This window comes from Ciconia boyciana, chromosome 3 (assembly GCF_034638445.1).
Source record: "Ciconia boyciana chromosome 3, ASM3463844v1, whole genome shotgun sequence".
NCBI classification, from domain to species: Eukaryota; Metazoa; Chordata; class Aves; order Ciconiiformes; family Ciconiidae; genus Ciconia; species Ciconia boyciana.
In genome coordinates, this window is record NC_132936.1 from 60,216,709 (window position 1) to 60,235,147 (window position 18,439).

The 18,439-nt window shown below is 43.8% G+C and overlaps 2 protein-coding genes and 1 long non-coding RNA gene across 10 annotated transcripts in view; 2 read left to right on the top strand and 1 right to left on the bottom strand.

The window, feature by feature from the left end:
- The first annotated feature begins 306 nt into the window (after window positions 1-306).
- On the top strand, window positions 307-7,958 carry HINT3 (histidine triad nucleotide binding protein 3). 4 transcript variants are annotated; one of them, XM_072855799.1, is made up of 5 exons: window positions 307-460; window positions 1,227-1,356; window positions 2,737-2,806; window positions 3,635-3,761; window positions 5,766-7,958. In XM_072855799.1, the coding sequence occupies exons 1-5, from the start codon at window positions 326-328 to the stop codon at window positions 5,811-5,813; spliced, it is 510 nt and encodes a 169-aa protein (XP_072711900.1). In that variant the 5' UTR covers window positions 307-325; the 3' UTR covers window positions 5,814-7,958. The 4 variants fall into 4 exon arrangements, with proteins under 4 accessions (XP_072711900.1, XP_072711901.1, XP_072711898.1 ...); XM_072855800.1 differs by having other exon boundaries at window positions 1,227-1,344; XM_072855797.1 differs by lacking the exon at window positions 5,766-7,958 and adding an exon at window positions 4,212-4,740.
- Window positions 7,959-8,107: 149 nt separating this feature from the next.
- Window positions 8,108-16,303, bottom strand: LOC140649104 (uncharacterized). Its single transcript, XR_012041471.1, has 3 exons — window positions 16,164-16,303; window positions 13,397-13,678; window positions 8,108-13,073 (listed from the first exon to the last, which is right to left on the bottom strand). It is a non-coding gene; the product is annotated as an uncharacterized lncRNA (long non-coding RNA).
- Window positions 16,304-16,313: 10 nt separating this feature from the next.
- TRMT11 (tRNA methyltransferase 11 homolog) overlaps window positions 16,314-18,439 on the top strand; it is a 30,191-nt gene continuing 28,065 nt past the window's right edge. For all 5 annotated transcript variants that reach the window (XR_012041469.1, XR_012041470.1, XM_072855793.1 and 2 more), the window contains exon 1: window positions 16,314-16,508. Coding sequence is in view for 3 of the 5 variants with exons in the window: in XM_072855795.1 (XP_072711896.1) it covers window positions 16,402-16,508 (107 nt within the window). In the remaining 2 variants the exon portion in view is untranslated. The remainder of the gene's footprint in view (window positions 16,509-18,439) is intronic.

Sequence of the window (18,439 nt, forward strand, 5' to 3'; positions counted from 1 at the left end):
GCGGTGGGCGGGGCCACATCCCGCCAGCTCTGCCGGCGCCGTGCCGCGCGCGCCCTCCCCCACGGGGGCACTCCCGCGGCCCGCGCGCGCCCCCTGGCGGCGCAGGAGGCGAGCGGGCGGGCGGGGCGCCGAGGCGGGTGGCCCCGCCCCGGCGCCCCGCCATTGGTGCTGGCGGCGAGGGCGGGAGCGCGCCGTCCCGCCCCCGCTTGCCGTGCCGCCCGGCGCCGGCAGGGGGCGCGCGCGGACCCGGCGGCTGCGGGCGAGGGGCGGGGGCCGCGGCGGGGAGGAGGCGGCGGCCATGGCGGGGGAGGAGGAGGAGGCGGCCATGGCGGGGGAGGAGGCCGCGGCCGGCGGCGCCGAGGGGAGAGACGCCGGGAACGGCGGCGGCTACGACGGCAAGTGCGTGTTCTGCAGGATCGCTCGCCGGGAGGAGCCGGGCACGGCGCTGCTCCCCTGCGAGGTGGGTGAGGGGCGCCCGGGCGGTGGACGGCGGCGGCCTCCCCCGGTGTCCCGCCGCGGCGTCCCGCCCTTCGCCGCCGCCCTTGTCCTCTCTCCCGGAGGTGCGGGTCGGGCCAGCTCCCCGCTGGCAGCCGAGAGGCTTTTGTTGGCCTGGGCGGGTGGTTGTCGTCCGCGGCCGGTTTTTAACGCAGAGGCAAACTGTGGCCGTCGCCATGCTGGCCTGAGAGCTCCGGTGCGGGCCCCGGTGCCCAAGCTGCTCGGCGCCGGGGCCTGCGGAGAGGGCAGGAGGGGGCCGAGGGGCTTAGTCTGAGAACGAAAGATCAAACCCTGAGGTCGTGTGTCTGTCGGTCGCCCGGTGCCGGCCCTCCCTCTCGGCGCGGCGGTGCCTGGGCTGCCAGCTGGCCGAGGGCGTCGCTTTGAAAGGCTTGGCGGGTCTGGGGTAGCCCTAGGGGTCCTGTGCTCTTTTATGGAGGTAGGAGTGAAACACTGATCGGAAAGGAAGTGTCTTGCTGTCCTTAAATGTGGGCACGACAGCGAGGAACCCTAAGGCGGGTACCGAGGAATCCCGGTTGCGGAAGGTCGACTGAGGACGCAAGTCGTCCTTACAAGTCTCTCCGTCGGCTGGCCCCAGAAATCTTCAGATTTTTGCCAGTTACTTCAAACATGATATTAAGTATCACATTGATATGGGGAAGATGGACTTTGTTGCCTACTCTTTGCCAATGTCCTCGTCCTAATCAATTTAACTTGCTTGCATCCTTTTTTAGTATGAAGACCTTGTTTGCTTTAGAGATATCAGACCTGGTGCCCCCCTCCACTATCTGGTGGTGCCGGTGGAGCACATGGGAAACTGCAAAACGCTGAAGGCAGAACACATTCCTGTCGGTAAGGCTGTAGGTGTGTGTTTAACTTGAAGGAAAATAATTTTGCACAGTCTTAAATAGTGCGTTGGCAAGTAAATTACACCTTTGAGCACCATTTGGTTGTGAATGTAAACACTGAAATAGGTGGTGTGAGTGTAGGTGTAGTGTAGTGACTTACCCTTCCTGGGAACTTCCATGTGCTACTCTAGAATAGCATGCTTTTTTTTGTGCAAGTCTAGAAAAACATTGCAGTAGTGCACGAAATCTCTTTTGTTTGCATGGAGTGTAGGTGCCTCTGCACTTTGTTGGAAGTGCAACTTTATTTTAAAAAATAATTACGTGCTGCTTCACTGTGTTTTCTTAGATATATATGCAGTTTCAAATTATATGAAAATTTACAGAATAATTTTATAAAATCTATTTTTTATAATAAGTGCTACATTATTTTTCAGGAAACGGGAGTAAGAGAAGAAAGAAAGAAATGGTGTTCCAATAAACTTCAATAATTTTTGAAAAGATAAAGTTCTAATATATTGAAGCTATGATGTATTGTTGATAGGCTTTTTTTTTTCCCCTTTAAGAAGACATTGTCACGGAGTTAGTTGTTTCACAAGAAATGCCTAGCTAAGTGTGTTGAGTAGTGGAAGAAACTACAGATATACATGCATGAAGAGATTCCACCTCATGGAAAATTACAGGTGATGCAAGAAAAGCATTATAGTTGCATGTTGCACATCTTGCATCACTGTATTTCGCTTCTAAACGTAGGGTGGTTTTCTCCAGAAACAACTTCTGTATGTGTTTGGCTTCAAGGCAATTCCTTAGACTTTTGCCTTGAGTTTTTGTGTTAGGGTTCTCTTCTGTATCTCTTCTCAGTGATACAGTAATGAAGCTTTGTTCTAGTAATAAGTAGGACTGAGAACTTTATTTTATTTTAATTTAAATTGCTGTACCATCTCTGAAACTTGCTAACTTATGCCAGGCTGCACAGGACCTAGAGATCAAAGTCCTGTAGCTGTGTAGAGATATAACACCGGAATTAGTGTAAACGTCATCATTCTGATCAATCAGTATTTATTGGGGTTTTTTTCTAAGGGTGTGGTGATACCATGGCTTTGGCCAAAGTTGTTAGAATAATGCCACACTTAAAACATCATTAGTGTGGAAATCAGTAACAGTGGTGATTTTCATGTCGATCATTGCACAGCACTGTCTTGACAATCCCTGTTTGACTATAAGTAGTTACAGTATTTACATTTTGAAAAACCCATGTTTGTAATCTCAGTCTAACCAGTTTGTTGAAGTTAATAGTAAAAGATTTTGTTTCTGAAGAATACCTTTTTTAAATTACTTGATGATATATGATATGCAAAATATTATTAAACATGAAATGAAATTTATTTGTGTTTAATAGTGAAGAGAATGATGGAAGTTGGAAAAGCTGTCCTCCAGAGAAATAACTTTAGTGACTTGAATGATGTAAGGTATGTAATGGAAACCTCCTGTGTTTATTGAGTATGTGTTATACTTTTCAGAATGCTATTTTAGAGATGGTGGCAACAACTGCAGTATGATGTAGTGAAGAAATTGGGTCTGCATTCACTTATCGCATGACTTCTCAAGTAGAATGAGGTGGTATTGAATATAAACTCATTTTTTGTGATGAATTGTGAGTGCACATTGCGTTCCAACTCTGAGATTCTTTCTTGACCGCATCTTGGGATAGGGAGGGCACTTCAAACAACTTATATAAAAGGCTACTCTTTAATTACGTGCTGAAAATATGCTTTAAATCCTAGATTCCAGAAGAGAGGTAAACTTTGTCCTGTTCAAGCAGGGCACTGCATTATGTTTCAGTCGTACCTGCATTCATCTGATTTCAGTGCTGCACCCTTTAGTTTAAGCCAGTGCCTTTGATAGCCAAAGTAAATTGTAAATAGTGTAGAGTACAGGGCACTGGGCCTTCGTGATTAAAATAGGTAGAAGCTACATTCATCTAGTGACAGTTGGCTTTCCAGCTGAAAACTAGATATGATACATTTAAGATACATTTTATTTTTTAAACCCTCTTTCTTAACAAATAGTATCTTAAATAGAGAGATGTGAAGGAGGAGGTTAAGGGGCATTTGAAAAGGTTTCCTGAAAGCATAATGAAAGGAAAGGGCATGTTTTTGTTCCTGCCTTTTATGTACAAGGAAAGTGTGATGAGTTGAGTTCTTAATTCAGCTGATCATGTTAAATAACTTGCATTGTTCCACTTCTTCCTGAACCAACATCATCAGTATTTTTTTACTTGTTTTCCTTTTCTGAAGAATGGGTTTTCACTGGCCTCCGTTCTGCTCCATATCCCACTTGCATCTTCACGTCCTGGCCCCAGCGAGTCAGCTAGGATTCTTATCCAGACTCGTGTACAGAATCAACTCCTACTGGTTTATCACGGTAAGCATAATGCAAATGAGCTTTTTGGTAGGTTTTCAATTGCAAGCTGAAAATGCAATATCTTTCTAACATTTTAACTATGTCCAAAAATCCTTTGAGCAATTATTTTTGTCATTACTATAATTATTAATTATTTATATTTTGCATTAAATATTTGAGAAAATATAATGGTAAAATGTAACTAATGTATATGCTTATTAAGGGAAATGGAGTGACAATAACTTCCACAGTAGTTCTGGATCTAATGTGTAGCTTAGGTTAATGTGATGTGCTTCTGAGGACACTTCATAAGTATTTGTTTGTTAATGTAAAAGGATATATTCAAATGTGATGGGCTGTGTATTGTACGTAGCCTGTACATAGCCTTTTCACCATTCAAGGTGAAAAACATGGCCACCTAATGATTGCTTGTATCATTTCACGTGGTTTTTCTCGCCTTGTCATCTTTAGACTGAAACAAGTGTCTGCTTTACAAAAACATTGTTTGTACTGACTTATGTCAGTAGAGGTAAGCAATGAGACTGAACCTGGCACTGACTGAATCACTGTTTGAAAATCTCTCTCGAGAACTAAAGCTTGCTCTCACTGCTTTGATGCAACAAAGAACCTGTCCTTGCAATGTAGCTACAGCATCCTGGTGTCATTGCACAGCCCCAAAACAAAGATGCTGAAAAAGGTCTGTCTCATCTGAAGAATATAGACAGCCTCTTACTTAAAGAGAAAAAACTTGGCTTCTTCACATTGGTGCCTTGCTGGAGATCTCACCTAGCTCGAAAAAAGCAGATGTGTCTCTGCGGTATTGTAGAGCATTACACAGATATTTGGCCCTCAAATAAGCATAGCTGTGTAGTTTTATTGCTTGCTATCTTGGATTAGCTCAGGGAGATTTGTACCAAGTTTGGTTATCCAATATGGATGCACTTCAAAAGATATTTTGCCCTGTTGTCAAGTTGGAAAATGTTCTTGAGTTGGGTTTGGGTTTTGTTTTTTGGGGGAGGGGGGTTGTTTTGTTTGGTTTTTTTTTAATTATAAAGACTTGAGTGTGATACTTGTTTAAGAATGCAAAACAAGATTGAGATAACTTCATTTTCAGTTGCTCCATGCTTTATCTAGCTTTCTTTGCAAATAAACTGCAGGAGCTACTTAACTCCTGTTAAGTTGTTCCTACCCTAAGTAGCTGATTGCATTTTTACTGCGTGCATTTAAAACATGCCAAACTTAAGCTTTTCACCTTTTAATGTGGTTCCTTTGGAGATCTTAAACCTCAAGTACTAGTTCAAAATAAAAGATTAGTTCAGTGGGACTGGCAAAAAAATGCTAACAGTAAACTGATTTGTTTCAAAGTGCCCATGTTAGTCTCCATGTGCCCAATTTGGCCTGCTAGAACAATGTTGGCAGACTTCCTTCTGCCCTGAGCCTTTCTGAGGGCTCTGCAGGCTGGTGCTGTTACACATACAAAATACAGCTGTCCCAGTTAGGTGCTAGATGGATAAATAGCCATACGATGAGAAAAGTTACGTGTGAGCATAGTGACATAACCGAAGAATGGATGTATGTCTCGTGACATGAACCACATACATGAATGCACTCCATCCCTCGGCAACATATGTGGCTGATGTGCAGCTGGTTGGGTGATGACAGGCCACAACACGCCATTGTGGAGCGTCTCCCAAAGAATTCCAGGTCTCGCAGCTTGTTTGTTCTGAGCACTGCTGTCTTCTGAGGTCCTTAAAACCACAGTGCTTTATCTGCTATTTATTTGCTCAAACATCCTCTGACTGTCATAGGTTCTGTTTCCTTTTCTGATCATCTAATGGGAATTTGATGGAAAGTGTGAAAGAGTCTGCTGTTTAAAGCAATCATTGTATTCTGCTTCTGTTGGATGCTTTGTCTGTAAAAATGAAAAGTAAATGCTCTTAGTGTCACTTACCATTTTTAAAATGGAATTTTCAGTAAACTGAAGGTCCACCATGTAGCTAATGCATTGCTTTCTCTCTTTCATAGGCTGAACAACTGATTGAGCGACTGCAAACTGAAAATGCTGCCAGTTGAAAGCACTCTTAGCATTGTGTCGCTAGCCAGTTTGTTCTTTGTCTTTGAACTCTGATTTAAGGTTGCACAGTTTGATGTTGCCAATAATAGACCAGGATAAAAAAAGCTTTAGTTCCTCATGAAGAAATAACACACAGAATTTGTAGCTGCCAACCTAATTCTCCCATTTGGATACTTGAGTCTGTATACTTCTCTGACAATAAGGCAATGTATTTTAATTATAATTTTATATTTGTATATATATACATACATAATACATACACAGACATACGCACACGTGCAGAGAACTTTTCCTAGTAAAAGGCAGGGTATAGCAGCAGAATGTATTGCAACTAGGGCAACAAGTTACTACAAACAGTATATATGTGGTACCAAAGGGAGTATTTGTTGCAGAAGCAAGCTTTTATTTTAAAGATCCATTTTTCTGGGATTGCAAGTAACATTTAAAACATTTTAGTTTCCATCTGTATTTGTATGATATGTTACTTATGCCTACTTATTAGTAGGTACATTGCTGAAAGTACACTACTAACTTTCTGGTGCTAAACCACATTAATATATTACCTGTCTTATTTGCATGACAGTGACATAGTAAATGTTAATATAATAGGTGCCCAAGATGTGATAATGATATATAACATAGAATATAGTTTAAATGTATGTGTAAGTGGTTGTATGTTGGCATTAAAGATTGTTCCCCTCTTATGTGCACAATATTTCAAATTAGTTATTGTATGTTTACAAAAAATGTGAAGAGTTCAGAGAAATTGATTTAATATACTGCTCTTCTGAATGGTGGTAGAAAAAAATTCCAAATTTTAGATGGTTGATATTGTTCTCACTGGAAGTCCCTTGGAGATTACTAATGCCTTGGCTAAATTTGATTTCTAAATGAAGTTGTAAGAGAAATGGGTCTTTAGTGCAGTGAGTATGTGGCAGGCTTGCATAATAGCAATCTGATTTGAATTTGGGATGGCAGGGACTCAGCCCCAAACCGGAACATGTTGGGTTGCTTAAGGAACCTGCTGAATTTGCCTTTGCTGTATGACCCTATCAGTAATGCTAGCGCTCTCTTTTTCAATACCATATTAAGGCAGACTGTTTGGAAAGTTAAAACTCCAGAAAACATGGAGTGGATTTTCTTCATTCACAGAGCGTATCTCTTGGTGCTGAACTAATCAAGTGTCCTTGGCACTTTATATACAACTGAGGTGGTGATGGTCTGTTGCACCTGCAAGCTTCCCTGAAGGTAATCTTCTCATTGTTCAGTGACCCAGCACCTGTTGCCTTAGTGGTACAATGTATTGTAATATTCGTAGAGTAAACTATACGTAATACTTCAGGAAGTTCATACCCTTCTGAAGAACAATGTTTTCTACCCAGAAGAATTTACACCTCTCTTTTCTGTAAGACCTTGTTCCTGATGTCTTGCTATTCTTATTAGTGGGCGCTCACATGTCATTTGCAGCCCTTTAGGGTTTTAATTTGTAACGTTAGGTAGGGAGAGTGTGAATTAAAGCCACTCAACTTGGACTACTTCTGTGCAATAGATTAGGAGGTTTGAGCTGGCTCCAAATGAATATCTGAACATGTAAGATCTTTCAAGAGTTAATACCATCTATGTGTTCTGATTTGTAATTAATTTATGTAACTGTACTTAACTGTGACATGTAATATTTAAAATACCAACATGAACTGTTGTCAAAAAGGATTAATAAACAGAATAAATGCTAATCTTGGAGTGATCTTCCAGTGCAGTGGCGTAGTTGACTGTGGGAGCTGACCCTAGATACCCCTTTGCTCGCTCTTCACCTCCGACCCCAGCGGGATGGGGGAGAGAATAGGAAGAGCAAAAGTGAGAAAACTCATGGGTCAAGATAAAGACAGTTTAACAAATGAAGGAAAGAGGAAGAAAAAAGCCAAGGCATGCAATGTAAAGGTAGTCACTCATGACTTCCCGCAAGCAGGCTAGTAGCAATGGCTGCCTGCCCCCCCCCCCCCCCCCAAAAAAAAAAAAAAAGAAAAGAAACCAAAAAAAAACCCAAACCCACAACCTCTCCTCAGCTTTTATTGCTGAGCATGACTTTATATGGCATGGAATATCCCTGCTGGTCAATTTGTGCCAGTGGTGCAGGTTGTGCCCCCTTCCCAGCCTTTTGCCCACTGGAGGGGCAGAGCAAGAAAAAGAGAAGGCCTTGATTCCGTACAAGCACTGCTCAGCAGTCACCAGAACACTGGTGTTTTATTAATGCTGTTTCAGTCACAAACCCAAAACATGGCACCTTATGGGCTGCTCTGAAGAAAATTATCTCCACCCCAGCCAGACCCAGTACGTTGTCAAATGTACACAGAAGTGTGCAGGTCAACTGTTGCATCTTCCATTTGAGAAGGGTCCCGCTAATGACAGTAAGACCAGAAAGGTAAAAATGAGGATATAATCTAGCTTCCAAACTTTTGCTGATGAACAAGATAGGGAATTCAACTTGCCTCTGACAGCAGCAGACGGGCCTCAAACCAGCTCAAACAAGAAATCATTAAAGAGACACATTAATTACTGAGATGAATGCTCAGTATCTCATTAGTGTTTTTCAGCATAGAAGTATGTTCCATTTTCCTTCTGTATTGACAAGCATTCTTGGACTCAGCAGATAATTTTTTTAATTAGGCTGAGAAATAGTTTCTGAAAAGCCTATCCTAATGCTTTGGATATGCTTCAGAATTACTGGGTAGCTCGTGGAAGAGGTGGTGGGCAGACCCCATTAACTATGTCACCCTCTTCTGCAGCAGCATTATAGCATCATTTTAAAACTTCCAAAATCTTCCGTGGAGCTTTCCAGTGAGCAAAGATCAGTAAAATACTGCTGGAGAGTGAACTCAGCAGCTCTAACTCTCCAAGAGCCTGCAGAAGCAAAGGAAAGTTGCTTAGCCACTGCCCCTGGCTCTGTTGTTCTTTGATCCAGTATTAGCAGTCCTGAGAAAAGCTGCTTTTTTGACTACATATTTAGGAATGACAAAGCTTTATTTGTACTCTTTTGCTCAATTGTTTTATGTAAACTCCCAGCCTAATGCAAACCCAGAGAATAATGCTTTTATGCTGAAGTACTAACTGCCCCCTCTGAAAGGGTGAAACAGATACACGTACAATGCTGTTAAATGCAGAATTAAAAAAAAGTTTGTGTTTTGACTAAGGACATTTTCAAGGTGATTACATTGGTAATAACTCCTCAAGCTATTTTGAAGTCTTCTTAAGTGTGAGTTGTAAATAAAAGCATAAAAATGGGAGCAAACCAGTGAAAATTGTATTTGAAATTTGACAATCTTGGAAACAATAAAATGCTGCATAAAAATTCACTTGCTGTCATTTCAAGCTGATGTGCAATATTTATTGAAGTGCTGAAAGTGCTTTCAGTGTTTGACAAGACAAAATACAGATAATCCCTATACAATGTACAGTCCAAAACAGATGCAGAATTCACAGGCTTCAAGTGGAAGAAGAGGAAAGACCACTGAGGGAGCTTGCCACAAAGAAGTGAAGTTTAGGAGAGATTTGAAGAGCTGGAAGTTACTTAGCAGGGCCAGAGCACCTTTTAGAAGGTCAGAGTTTACTTGCTACTCTAAATAATCTGTAATACTAAAAAACCTCACATGGTATAATTTTTGTGAAAATAATTTAATAAATTCTGTTCCATTTACTCTAATGGGGGCCTGCTGCAAAAAACTTGCCTGTTGAAAAGTTTACATTCCTGTTGCATCTGTAGGTGCTAATCTAATCCTCACATCACAGTCGAGGAAGTAGAATTTTGTAAAACTTGTAAACCAGTAGCTCAGTTCAGTCATGTCCATTAGATATGATGCACTCCTGACTGTACAGGCTTCAGGAGTAATTTTTTATTCTGGAGTATACCAGTGGACAAACTGACCAATTGTGTTACCTATCTTTTAGACTTCTTTTGAAATACTGGCTATTGCCAGAAGCAGGAGATTGGATTTGTCAACCTGTGTGCTGACCAAGTTTGGCAGCTTTTTTGGTGTTTATAACCATTGCATGGGCACATAGAAAGATTTCAGTCACTCTTTAGAGAATGCTCATCTAAAGCTGGCAGGTAGGAAATTTGGCCCTATAATTGTTTAAAAACATCCATCCGTCTATAAATAACCTTTCTGATAATAATCCTTGGTTTTATTAAAAATATCATGATAGGGCAAGCTTTTTGTAGTCGCTTCCAAAATTGGTAAGACCATTTCATTAGGGCTTACTCTGCTTCTATCTGTTTTCATCAGAGGTGTGCTTAAAGCTCTTGTAGATGTACTCAAGTGATATTTAAACCAACCAGCAGCACACGAGAGTGCAGCAGAGGCCGTGTAAGCATCTAACACTCACTGCTTACATAGCAGCGGAAGCCTAGATTCCCATCATTTAACTACTTGCGCCAGACTTAATTAAGAACTAGTAAATTTGCATGAGCTGGACTTGCATCTTAGAGCGCTCAGGCTACACACTGCCCCAGCTGTGTGTCTTTTAATGTATTATTGTACAATGTCTAGTAATGTGGTTTTTTTCCTGATATTACTATCCTGTTAGTCAGCTGGCAACACTTGAACCACCTGATACTGCTTCCTGCAAGTGCTACAGCAGCACTGAGTGAATTTGAAAATTGTTAGAATTAAACAAATTGCATTCCGTAGCTGTATTATAAAAAGCTTGATTCGTTTTGAAATCAAAATGCATGTACAGGCTTTATCTAATGGGAGCTGAAATCCACTAAGGTGTGCTCATGTCATTTTTGCAAGAAATGCTTTTCCAAAAAACCAAAGCATTTTAAACGTGTTAAGATCACAAATTATATGTCTTGTTTTCATCTGCGAGACATAGATTTGTTTAGGAAGAAGGAGTGGTTTTGAAAACTAAGGGAACACACACCAGCAGTGCCTGGTGCAGCACACATTCCCCAGTTTCCTACATGGTAAAATTATGTGGCGATTAAAACCCACCCTTTGTTTCCGCCTCCGTGCTCCACCTGCATCTGGCTCCCCTGTCCCCCAGATATAATTCTTTCAGCACATTCATTTCTTTCCTTTTTTCTATTTTCATTGTCTTTTCACTAAGAAAAGGAGGCATAATAGCCTCCCTCACTAGGAAAAGGAAGCATATCCCCCCAAAAGGGATAATGAATTCCATATTTTTATTTGCTCAGTCAAAAGGCTTATTTTGATGCAAATCCCCATTGGATGAAAATGTCAAAACAAAAAACCTCCATTCTTTTAGGCTTTTTGCAAAAAACGTTCTTTTATATAAATAGGATAAAATAATCTACCACTTTTATCAAGTTCATAATTTATATTAGGTTTCAATATCCTTTTGAGGCAAGAGAATATTCTTATTTTAAAGACCCATCAAGTAGTGTAGTTAACACCACATAAAAGCTTTTATTTGCACTGGTAAAAAATAGAATTTTGTATTCCTAATTATAGTTTTCTTGGTGGGGACTACTGTAAATAACAGCTCCTGATTATTTTTAATAGCATTATTACAACTATTGTATATAAACAATCCTTTCTTTTTTTAAGCATAGGAAAAGTTCCCCAAGAAGAACCATGAAGGAAATTGTTATTGGTCATCTTTCAGTCCCCTTTTTAATCAGCAGATCATTTTTTCTCCCAGTTTGGAGAACTCACAACTGTGCTTTCAAAGCACAGCTCTGCCCCAGCTAAGTGAGGTATAGGACTGCACCACTATACTTTTATTTATGCATTTGGCACTACAGGAACTCTAATCTCCTCCTGTTGTGAACAATATTGCTACATTGTGGTGAAAGAAGAGAAAGAGCCTTTTTTCTTTTCCTCTCATGAAGGAACAGTGCCCCAATCTACAGTTTCAGTTGTCTGTCACTTCTTAATGTTGTGGGACCCTACTTTCTATGAAGAAAAATTAGCTGAATTCACCGAGAAGGCTGTGGAGCTTTGTGATCTTCTAGGGTATGACACAGCATTAGAAGAACAGAACAGGTAAAAATGGTGTGAGATACAGAGGAAAAAGAACAAGAAACACAGAAAGTTTGGAGAAGATATGATGATAAGAATAGACTATTAAATACCAGGACTAGTGCAGCTCTCTGAAATGCACGCAAGATGCAACTAATTTAGGAACCATCAAATATCCTTGCTGTGATATTTCCGTAAATTTGGGAATTTTCATATACTTCATGAAAGTCAACATAACTTCCATTTATTCAGTTTCACCACGTGAAAATAACCTAAACTTTTGCTATATACCAGGCTCTTTTTTTGAAGAAGTATATGAATTCCCATAAAAGTGTTCAATTCCATGTTTTACAAATCAAAATCCCACACAGAGCCAGTATTTCACAACCTGCAAGAATCAGCATTGTGTGGTAGCAAGTTAGTAATGTATACCTTCAGTAACCTAAAGCAGTAAGCCAGCAGAGATATTTGAAGAACTACGGTATACTTGGTAGTGGATGATAATAATGAAAGGACAATCCAATGGCAGCGTGATGGATTAGTTGATTATTTGTGATTTCTGTCCAGATCTTTTTTATGATTTTTTAGCATTTTTATGAAAACATTTTTTCATCCTGCTCATGTCCCAGTAAGTAGCTGAGTTGCAATTCTGTACTGAAAACCTCTTTCAAGATGGTATCCAGATATTTTTTTCCAAATGGAACCATGCAGCAGAATTCATCAGATGACAAAGCCTCATTCTAGTAAAGTGATGATCACATCATCATCTTTTCCTTGCCAAAGCATTTCGCCTTCAAAGTGAACCAGACCATGTTTTCTGGCTCTTAACAAGATTCCCACTACTTTATTGGAAATAGTCACATATGTTTCAAACAGCTGCCCGAATGTCACACTCACATGTCCATCTTCTCCCACCTCTCCGGTGCTTCTAATGATCAAGCACAGCTCTTCTACTTCCTTTCCCACATGTGAGTGAGCATCTTTTCCTCTCTGCTCTGTCTGAGACCCTTCAGGGGGTCTCCCGTAGGTAGGATCTCCTCTGTGAGTATGCACCGGTTTAGATGCAAGCCTGTTGTCATTGCTGAACGGGTTCTTTCTCTGATATTCAATGTGATCCTCTGCCCAGGTCTGCCAACTTTTCCTCAAGTCACCCACCGCACTGGTAGCTTTAGCACTCTGCCCTTCATCTTCTTCCATTTCTTGAAAATGTTTTATGGTGCTCAAGCAGGAAACAAATCAATGACTGGCTGTAACTGTGGTTCCTGGGTGCACTGTCAGCTGTGAAAGAAAAACAACAAATCGGCCTGATAATTTTTGGAAGAGTTTTGCCAGAGTGAGAGGCAAGGCTGCTGAAAAAGACCTTAAATATCTGAAGATTTTGTTAAGTCCACCCGTAATTCTACAGCAATGAGGAAAGTAAAAGTGATTTGGCTGAAATTCGGAAGCCACTTTGTAACACAGGGCAGTAAGTTATGCTTACAAGGTTACACGGCGTACCAGAGGTCCCGCAATGACCGTACATACCCCGCAGCCTCTGTGCAACACAGAGTGCAGTACTTACTCTTCATGCAACGATGCCTTTTAAAGAACTTTATCCTTACCCCCGCAGACTTCCCAAACAATCTGATGCAGTGCTGGCTGACCTGTTCAGCACAGGCTTACTGACAGGCGACAGAGCAATCCATTCCCCAAGAGGCAGCGCACCAACCCATACACAGGGGTGGGCAGCTTTTCTCCTGCCTGCACGCTGATTAAAGGTGGACAAACCCACGCCGTGCCGACGAGGTGCCCACAGACCGCAGTAGTTGTCCTGCACAGAAAACATTGTCCGGAGCCAAAACGCCGATTTGCGGTGGAAGCACGGGGATTCTCCCCATCAGGCACTGAAAAGAGAAGTAGAAATCCAGTTAGCGAGTGCGGCACCGTCCGCAACGCCCTATTTAGCAAAGAAGACAAAGCCAGAATAGATAGTTCTCCCTTAAAAGGCTGTGATGCACGGCCATGTCTGCCTACTAAAACCTCCAGGCAGGCTGCAGGCAAGGGAGCTTGCCTGCCAGAGGGGAAACTGCCCAGCTCCTCTGGCTACACGGGCTGCCTGCCACCTATAACGTTACACGTACCTAGATGATGGACTATCTGTGCAGTATGTAATTATTTTGATGAATTAGGGACAGACTTATACTATAGACTATATACCCATAGAGATCCAACTGTTATAACCATGCCTTTGCTGGATCCTATCCTTCCCGTGTTGAAATGCACAAACTAGAGTTTCCGTATAGCACATTAGTAGAGCTGATACTTTTCTTACAGTTGTTTGGAGATAAAACAGAGGATTAGTGCTGGCTTTATCGGGAAATGGACAGAAATGCAAATTCCAAACAATTTAATAACTGAATTATACATTAGGCATTTCTATATTTTAAAAGCATTGTTGTTTAAGTAAGATTTCATGCATATTTGCCCATATACATATGTTGATGCTGCTGCACGTGAACCCCATGATCAGCGACAGCTCCCTGAATGCCCCAGCAGAACGTGCAAGTCACAGTCAAAAAAACTTGTGTTGCGTTTGGGTCTAGAAGAGTGCACGGGGTGAGCAGAAGATGGCAACCAAAACAGCTGCGAAAGAGAACTGAGAGAGATGAACAGCAGCACACATTAAATAATGGCTTTTCATTCACAGTCTCTCACTTTTAAATTGGAACTCATGATTGTCATATGATCCTGTTGTTCTATTTTTTGTGAGAGGACGGTGGTTAATTCTAGCTTCCTGGATAAATTCCAATTTGAGTAATTACATTTTGTGTACTTAAAATTCCCCCGAAGGCTAAAAAGGATAATTGTTCTTCCTTTCCCTCCCTAAAATAGTTATGTAAAGTTGTCGATGTAAGATGACTCCCCAAATCCACGCTAACAAACTGCTTGATTCTCTTCAGTGGCAGTATAGGAATGTATGTTAAGTTTACAAACACAGCATCTGGAAAGCACTTTGTTTTCATGTCAGTATCAAATACTCTGTAATTCTTATTAATATACATACACTTTCAAACTATGCTGAGCAGCATATAGAGACTGCCAGAGATTTTGCATGGATCCTCAAGTCAAAAGCCGGAAAAAACAGTGCTTTAGTAAAATTCTTCTGTAGAAAACAGTAGCACTGTGAAATTGGGTACTCACCTTCTGAGAACGGACAGCAATGCTCTGCAGATAAAGGAGTGCAGATAAAGTAAGAGAAAGCCAGTCTCAAAGAGATTAAGCTTAATACCCCTTCCTAACGAGTTTCTAAAATGGAAGCTATACAGCTAAGAAATTTAAAGTGAGACAGATCGGAAAAACTACAAGCAGTCTTCTCCCACTAAATCTCTTTCAGCAATTCTCAGATTTTGTAAGCAATCTCAGACGCGCAGGATTTGTCAGCAGTTCAGCAGTGTGTTTATTGCTGGGTCTCAGCACTGAACTGCTGGGGTGAACAAGCCTGATCCACATCTACCTCTTTTCTTTCTCTTCTGGGAAAGTTCACGTTTAGAGGCCAGTTCACATTTAGATTGTTTTCTTGTCAATCATCAGAGCTAAATCTTCATAGCAAACCTCAGTTCTGAGTACTGCAGGAAGAGATAACTGGAGAAGCTGCACGATGAGATTATGGAGATGCGTAAAGAACGTGGCCTGTGCAGTGCTCATAGGTCATGAGCAAAATCTTAGCCATCTAGAAAAAAAGCTGTCCAAAAACCAGCACAGAAAATACAGAACATGAGTTCAGTGCTGAGCTGGCCTGGTCCTAACAGAAGGCTTACTGAAATCTGGATAAGCTGAACCTTTCAGCTCAACATAACAAGGAGATCAGCGAATACGGGATTATAGTTATCAAGTCTAGATGTTTAAAATATAAGCTGCAATACAAAAAAAAAATTTTCCCCCTTGTTGGATAGTCACATCTCTGCCCCTTTCCTGGGAATCTGTTTCTCAGCTCTATCTGCTCCTACACCCATGTCGCCGGCGCTGACCTCCTTCCCGCGTACAGCGGGCGCGACTCCTTTGCCGCCCGCTAATTGTTACTGTTACGTAACGGCCTGCTCCAGCGATGGCAGCGAGGGAGGTGGCGGCCGGGGGAAGGAGCGGCTGCAGCTGCGCAGCCGTAGGGGCACGGCCCAAGCCCGGCGGGTGCCCCGGTCCTGCGCCCCTACCGGTAAAACACGGCTGAGCAGGTGTCCCCAGAACACACGCGTTTACGTATTTATAAATTATATACCGGTACTACTGTATAATGCGCATGGCGTGCATGATAAAGCATACACAAGATACAAATTAAAAAGAAAAGGATGAGCAGAAGGTGAAATAAACACTAATTAAGAGCGCGAGCAGTACTTTGTCCCCGCAGCCCGCGCTGGCAGCCGCTGCTCCGGACGCCCTCGGCCAGCAGAGCCGCTGGCAACGCCGGTACCCAGCGCTGCGGAGAGGCACGGGGCTGTGGGGGGGTCTTTTTCCTCACACGGTCCTTGCCGCTGGCCGCGGCCGGGCCGGCGCCTCCCCGCCGAGGCGGGCGGGCTCCTCCCGCCACCGCCGCTGCCGCTCCCGCCGCGGCGCTGGGCCCGCCCGGCGGCGCATGCGGCCCGGGGAGGCGGGGGATGGCCGGACATGGCGCTGGCGGCCTCGGCGCCCCGGCGGTGCTTGCTGCTGCTGGCGCAGGAGCACCTCGAGTTCCGCCTGCCGGTGAGCGCCCCGCGGGGCCGGGGCCGGGGCCGGGGTCGGGGTCGGGGCCGGGGCCGGGGTCGGGGTCGGGGCCGGGGCCGGGGCCAGAACCGGGGCCGGGGGCCCGGCGGGGCCGACTAGCTGAGGCCGGGGGGCCGGGCGAGGCGCTGCCCTCGGGGGCGGCCCCGGGCAGCGCGGCCCCGGCTGTGCCCGGGAGGCGGCCTGGCTCCCGCGGGGCCTCGCCTGCTGCCCGCCCTGCGCGGCTCGGGGAGAGCCCGCGGCTGCCGGGGCCGGGGGCGCCCGGTGCCCCTGCGCTCGCCGCCCTCCGTGTCCTGTGGCAAGCGGAACCCTGGCGCGGGGCCGCCTCTTTCCCCTCAACCTTGCAGCGGGCGTAGGCCCCCTCCTCCTCCTGCCCCCACCCTCCATGGAGAGCCTCTTCGTGGTGGCTCTGCGGCAACACCTCCCCTGCCGCTCTCCAGAGCCTTTGGAGCCAGGAGAGGTTGCCAGCAAAGTACCTGGGGCTCCAGATAAGAAATGAAAACTGGGAGGGAAAAAAAATGAGTTTATGAAAATCTTTTCCTTAAGGAAGCAGGACCTTAAGGTCCTGTTGTGGTGACTTTTCAGTTTGCTTAATCTACTGTGTGAGTGGTCCCACCCGTGTGGTGTGGGTACCTAAATGGTCGGTGCTGCCCTGGCGACACGCGAGGTCCTCCCTGTCCCGGGTGTTGATGGAGCTGCTCCAGGCAGGAGGGTGCGGATATCTTCATTTTGTGGAGGAAGACCTGGGGAGCGGCGAGGATGGGGCTTCCCTGAAGTCCTAGGGCCTGCATGCATGCTGGGATCGAACGGAGGTCTCCAAGGCCATGGCTGGTGTCCTGGTCATGAGCGTCCCTCCTCTGTGTCACAGCGGTGGCACCAAGGACTGTTCACTTTTGCCTTTTAATTCTGAGTGTTTATTTCCATGCAGTCAGAAGGGTTTGTGCTGCACTGGCCGATGCGGGATCAGAGAGAGCAGACCTGCTTCTGCAGTAGGGTCGCAGCGTGTCAGGTGTGGGAGCCAGCGAGTCCTGCCTCCACAGCTGCAGTCTGTCATTGACACGTTTATGCCAGTTGGTTGCAAAATTTGTTATTGTTTAAAATATTGCTGAAATGCAGAGTTATTTTGTTAGAATTGGTAGGTCATCATTACACATTTTAAAATATTTAATGTGTATTGCATCATCTATTTTCCTTGTTTTCATTAAGGCTTTCTTTTGTGCATTGTTTTTCACTATCTGCTTTGTGGGACTGGAACATGAATTTATTTATGATTAACCCAGTTTTTCTTTAGGCAACGTCATCAGATTAAGTACGAAAAAAGACAATATATATGTAACATAGAAAGTTTTTCTTTTTTCACCAAGGTTGTAGTTGTACTTGGTTGATGCAGCTGCTGAAGAAAGCAGTTCCATTTCCCTTTTCTTGTACTCTGGTGACTGCTCAGCCATGTGTTTGGCTTTGTGGTGAGCTGCGTTAGGGACCTGATTTGTCTGAAAACTTAATGAAACAAGCAAAGACAGATTTTTCAGCCAGATCAGCTGCCTGATCTGCATCTCTACCACACCTACGTACGGGATACGAGAGGACTGCTTTTCTTCTGGTGATGGTGCTGGATCACAACAGCTGAAGGTGTTTGTTGAAGTCCACGTTTGTTGTTAGGCATCTGTAGAATAAAGTTCTGTGTTTCATAGTTCATAGTCGATAAGAAACTGTGCTCCATAGTCAGGGATCTCTCTTCGGTTAGGCCAGATACTGAGGGGTGACATCAGGCATCCTGTTTTCCAGCCCAGGGTGTCTCTTAAAGGACAGATAGGTGCACGTCAAATGTTTTCTTACCTTCAGGCATATCTGTTCCAGTGCTTCACTGACGTTACTCTTGGAAGGATCTTCCCAACCTCTCATCCAGAGCACTG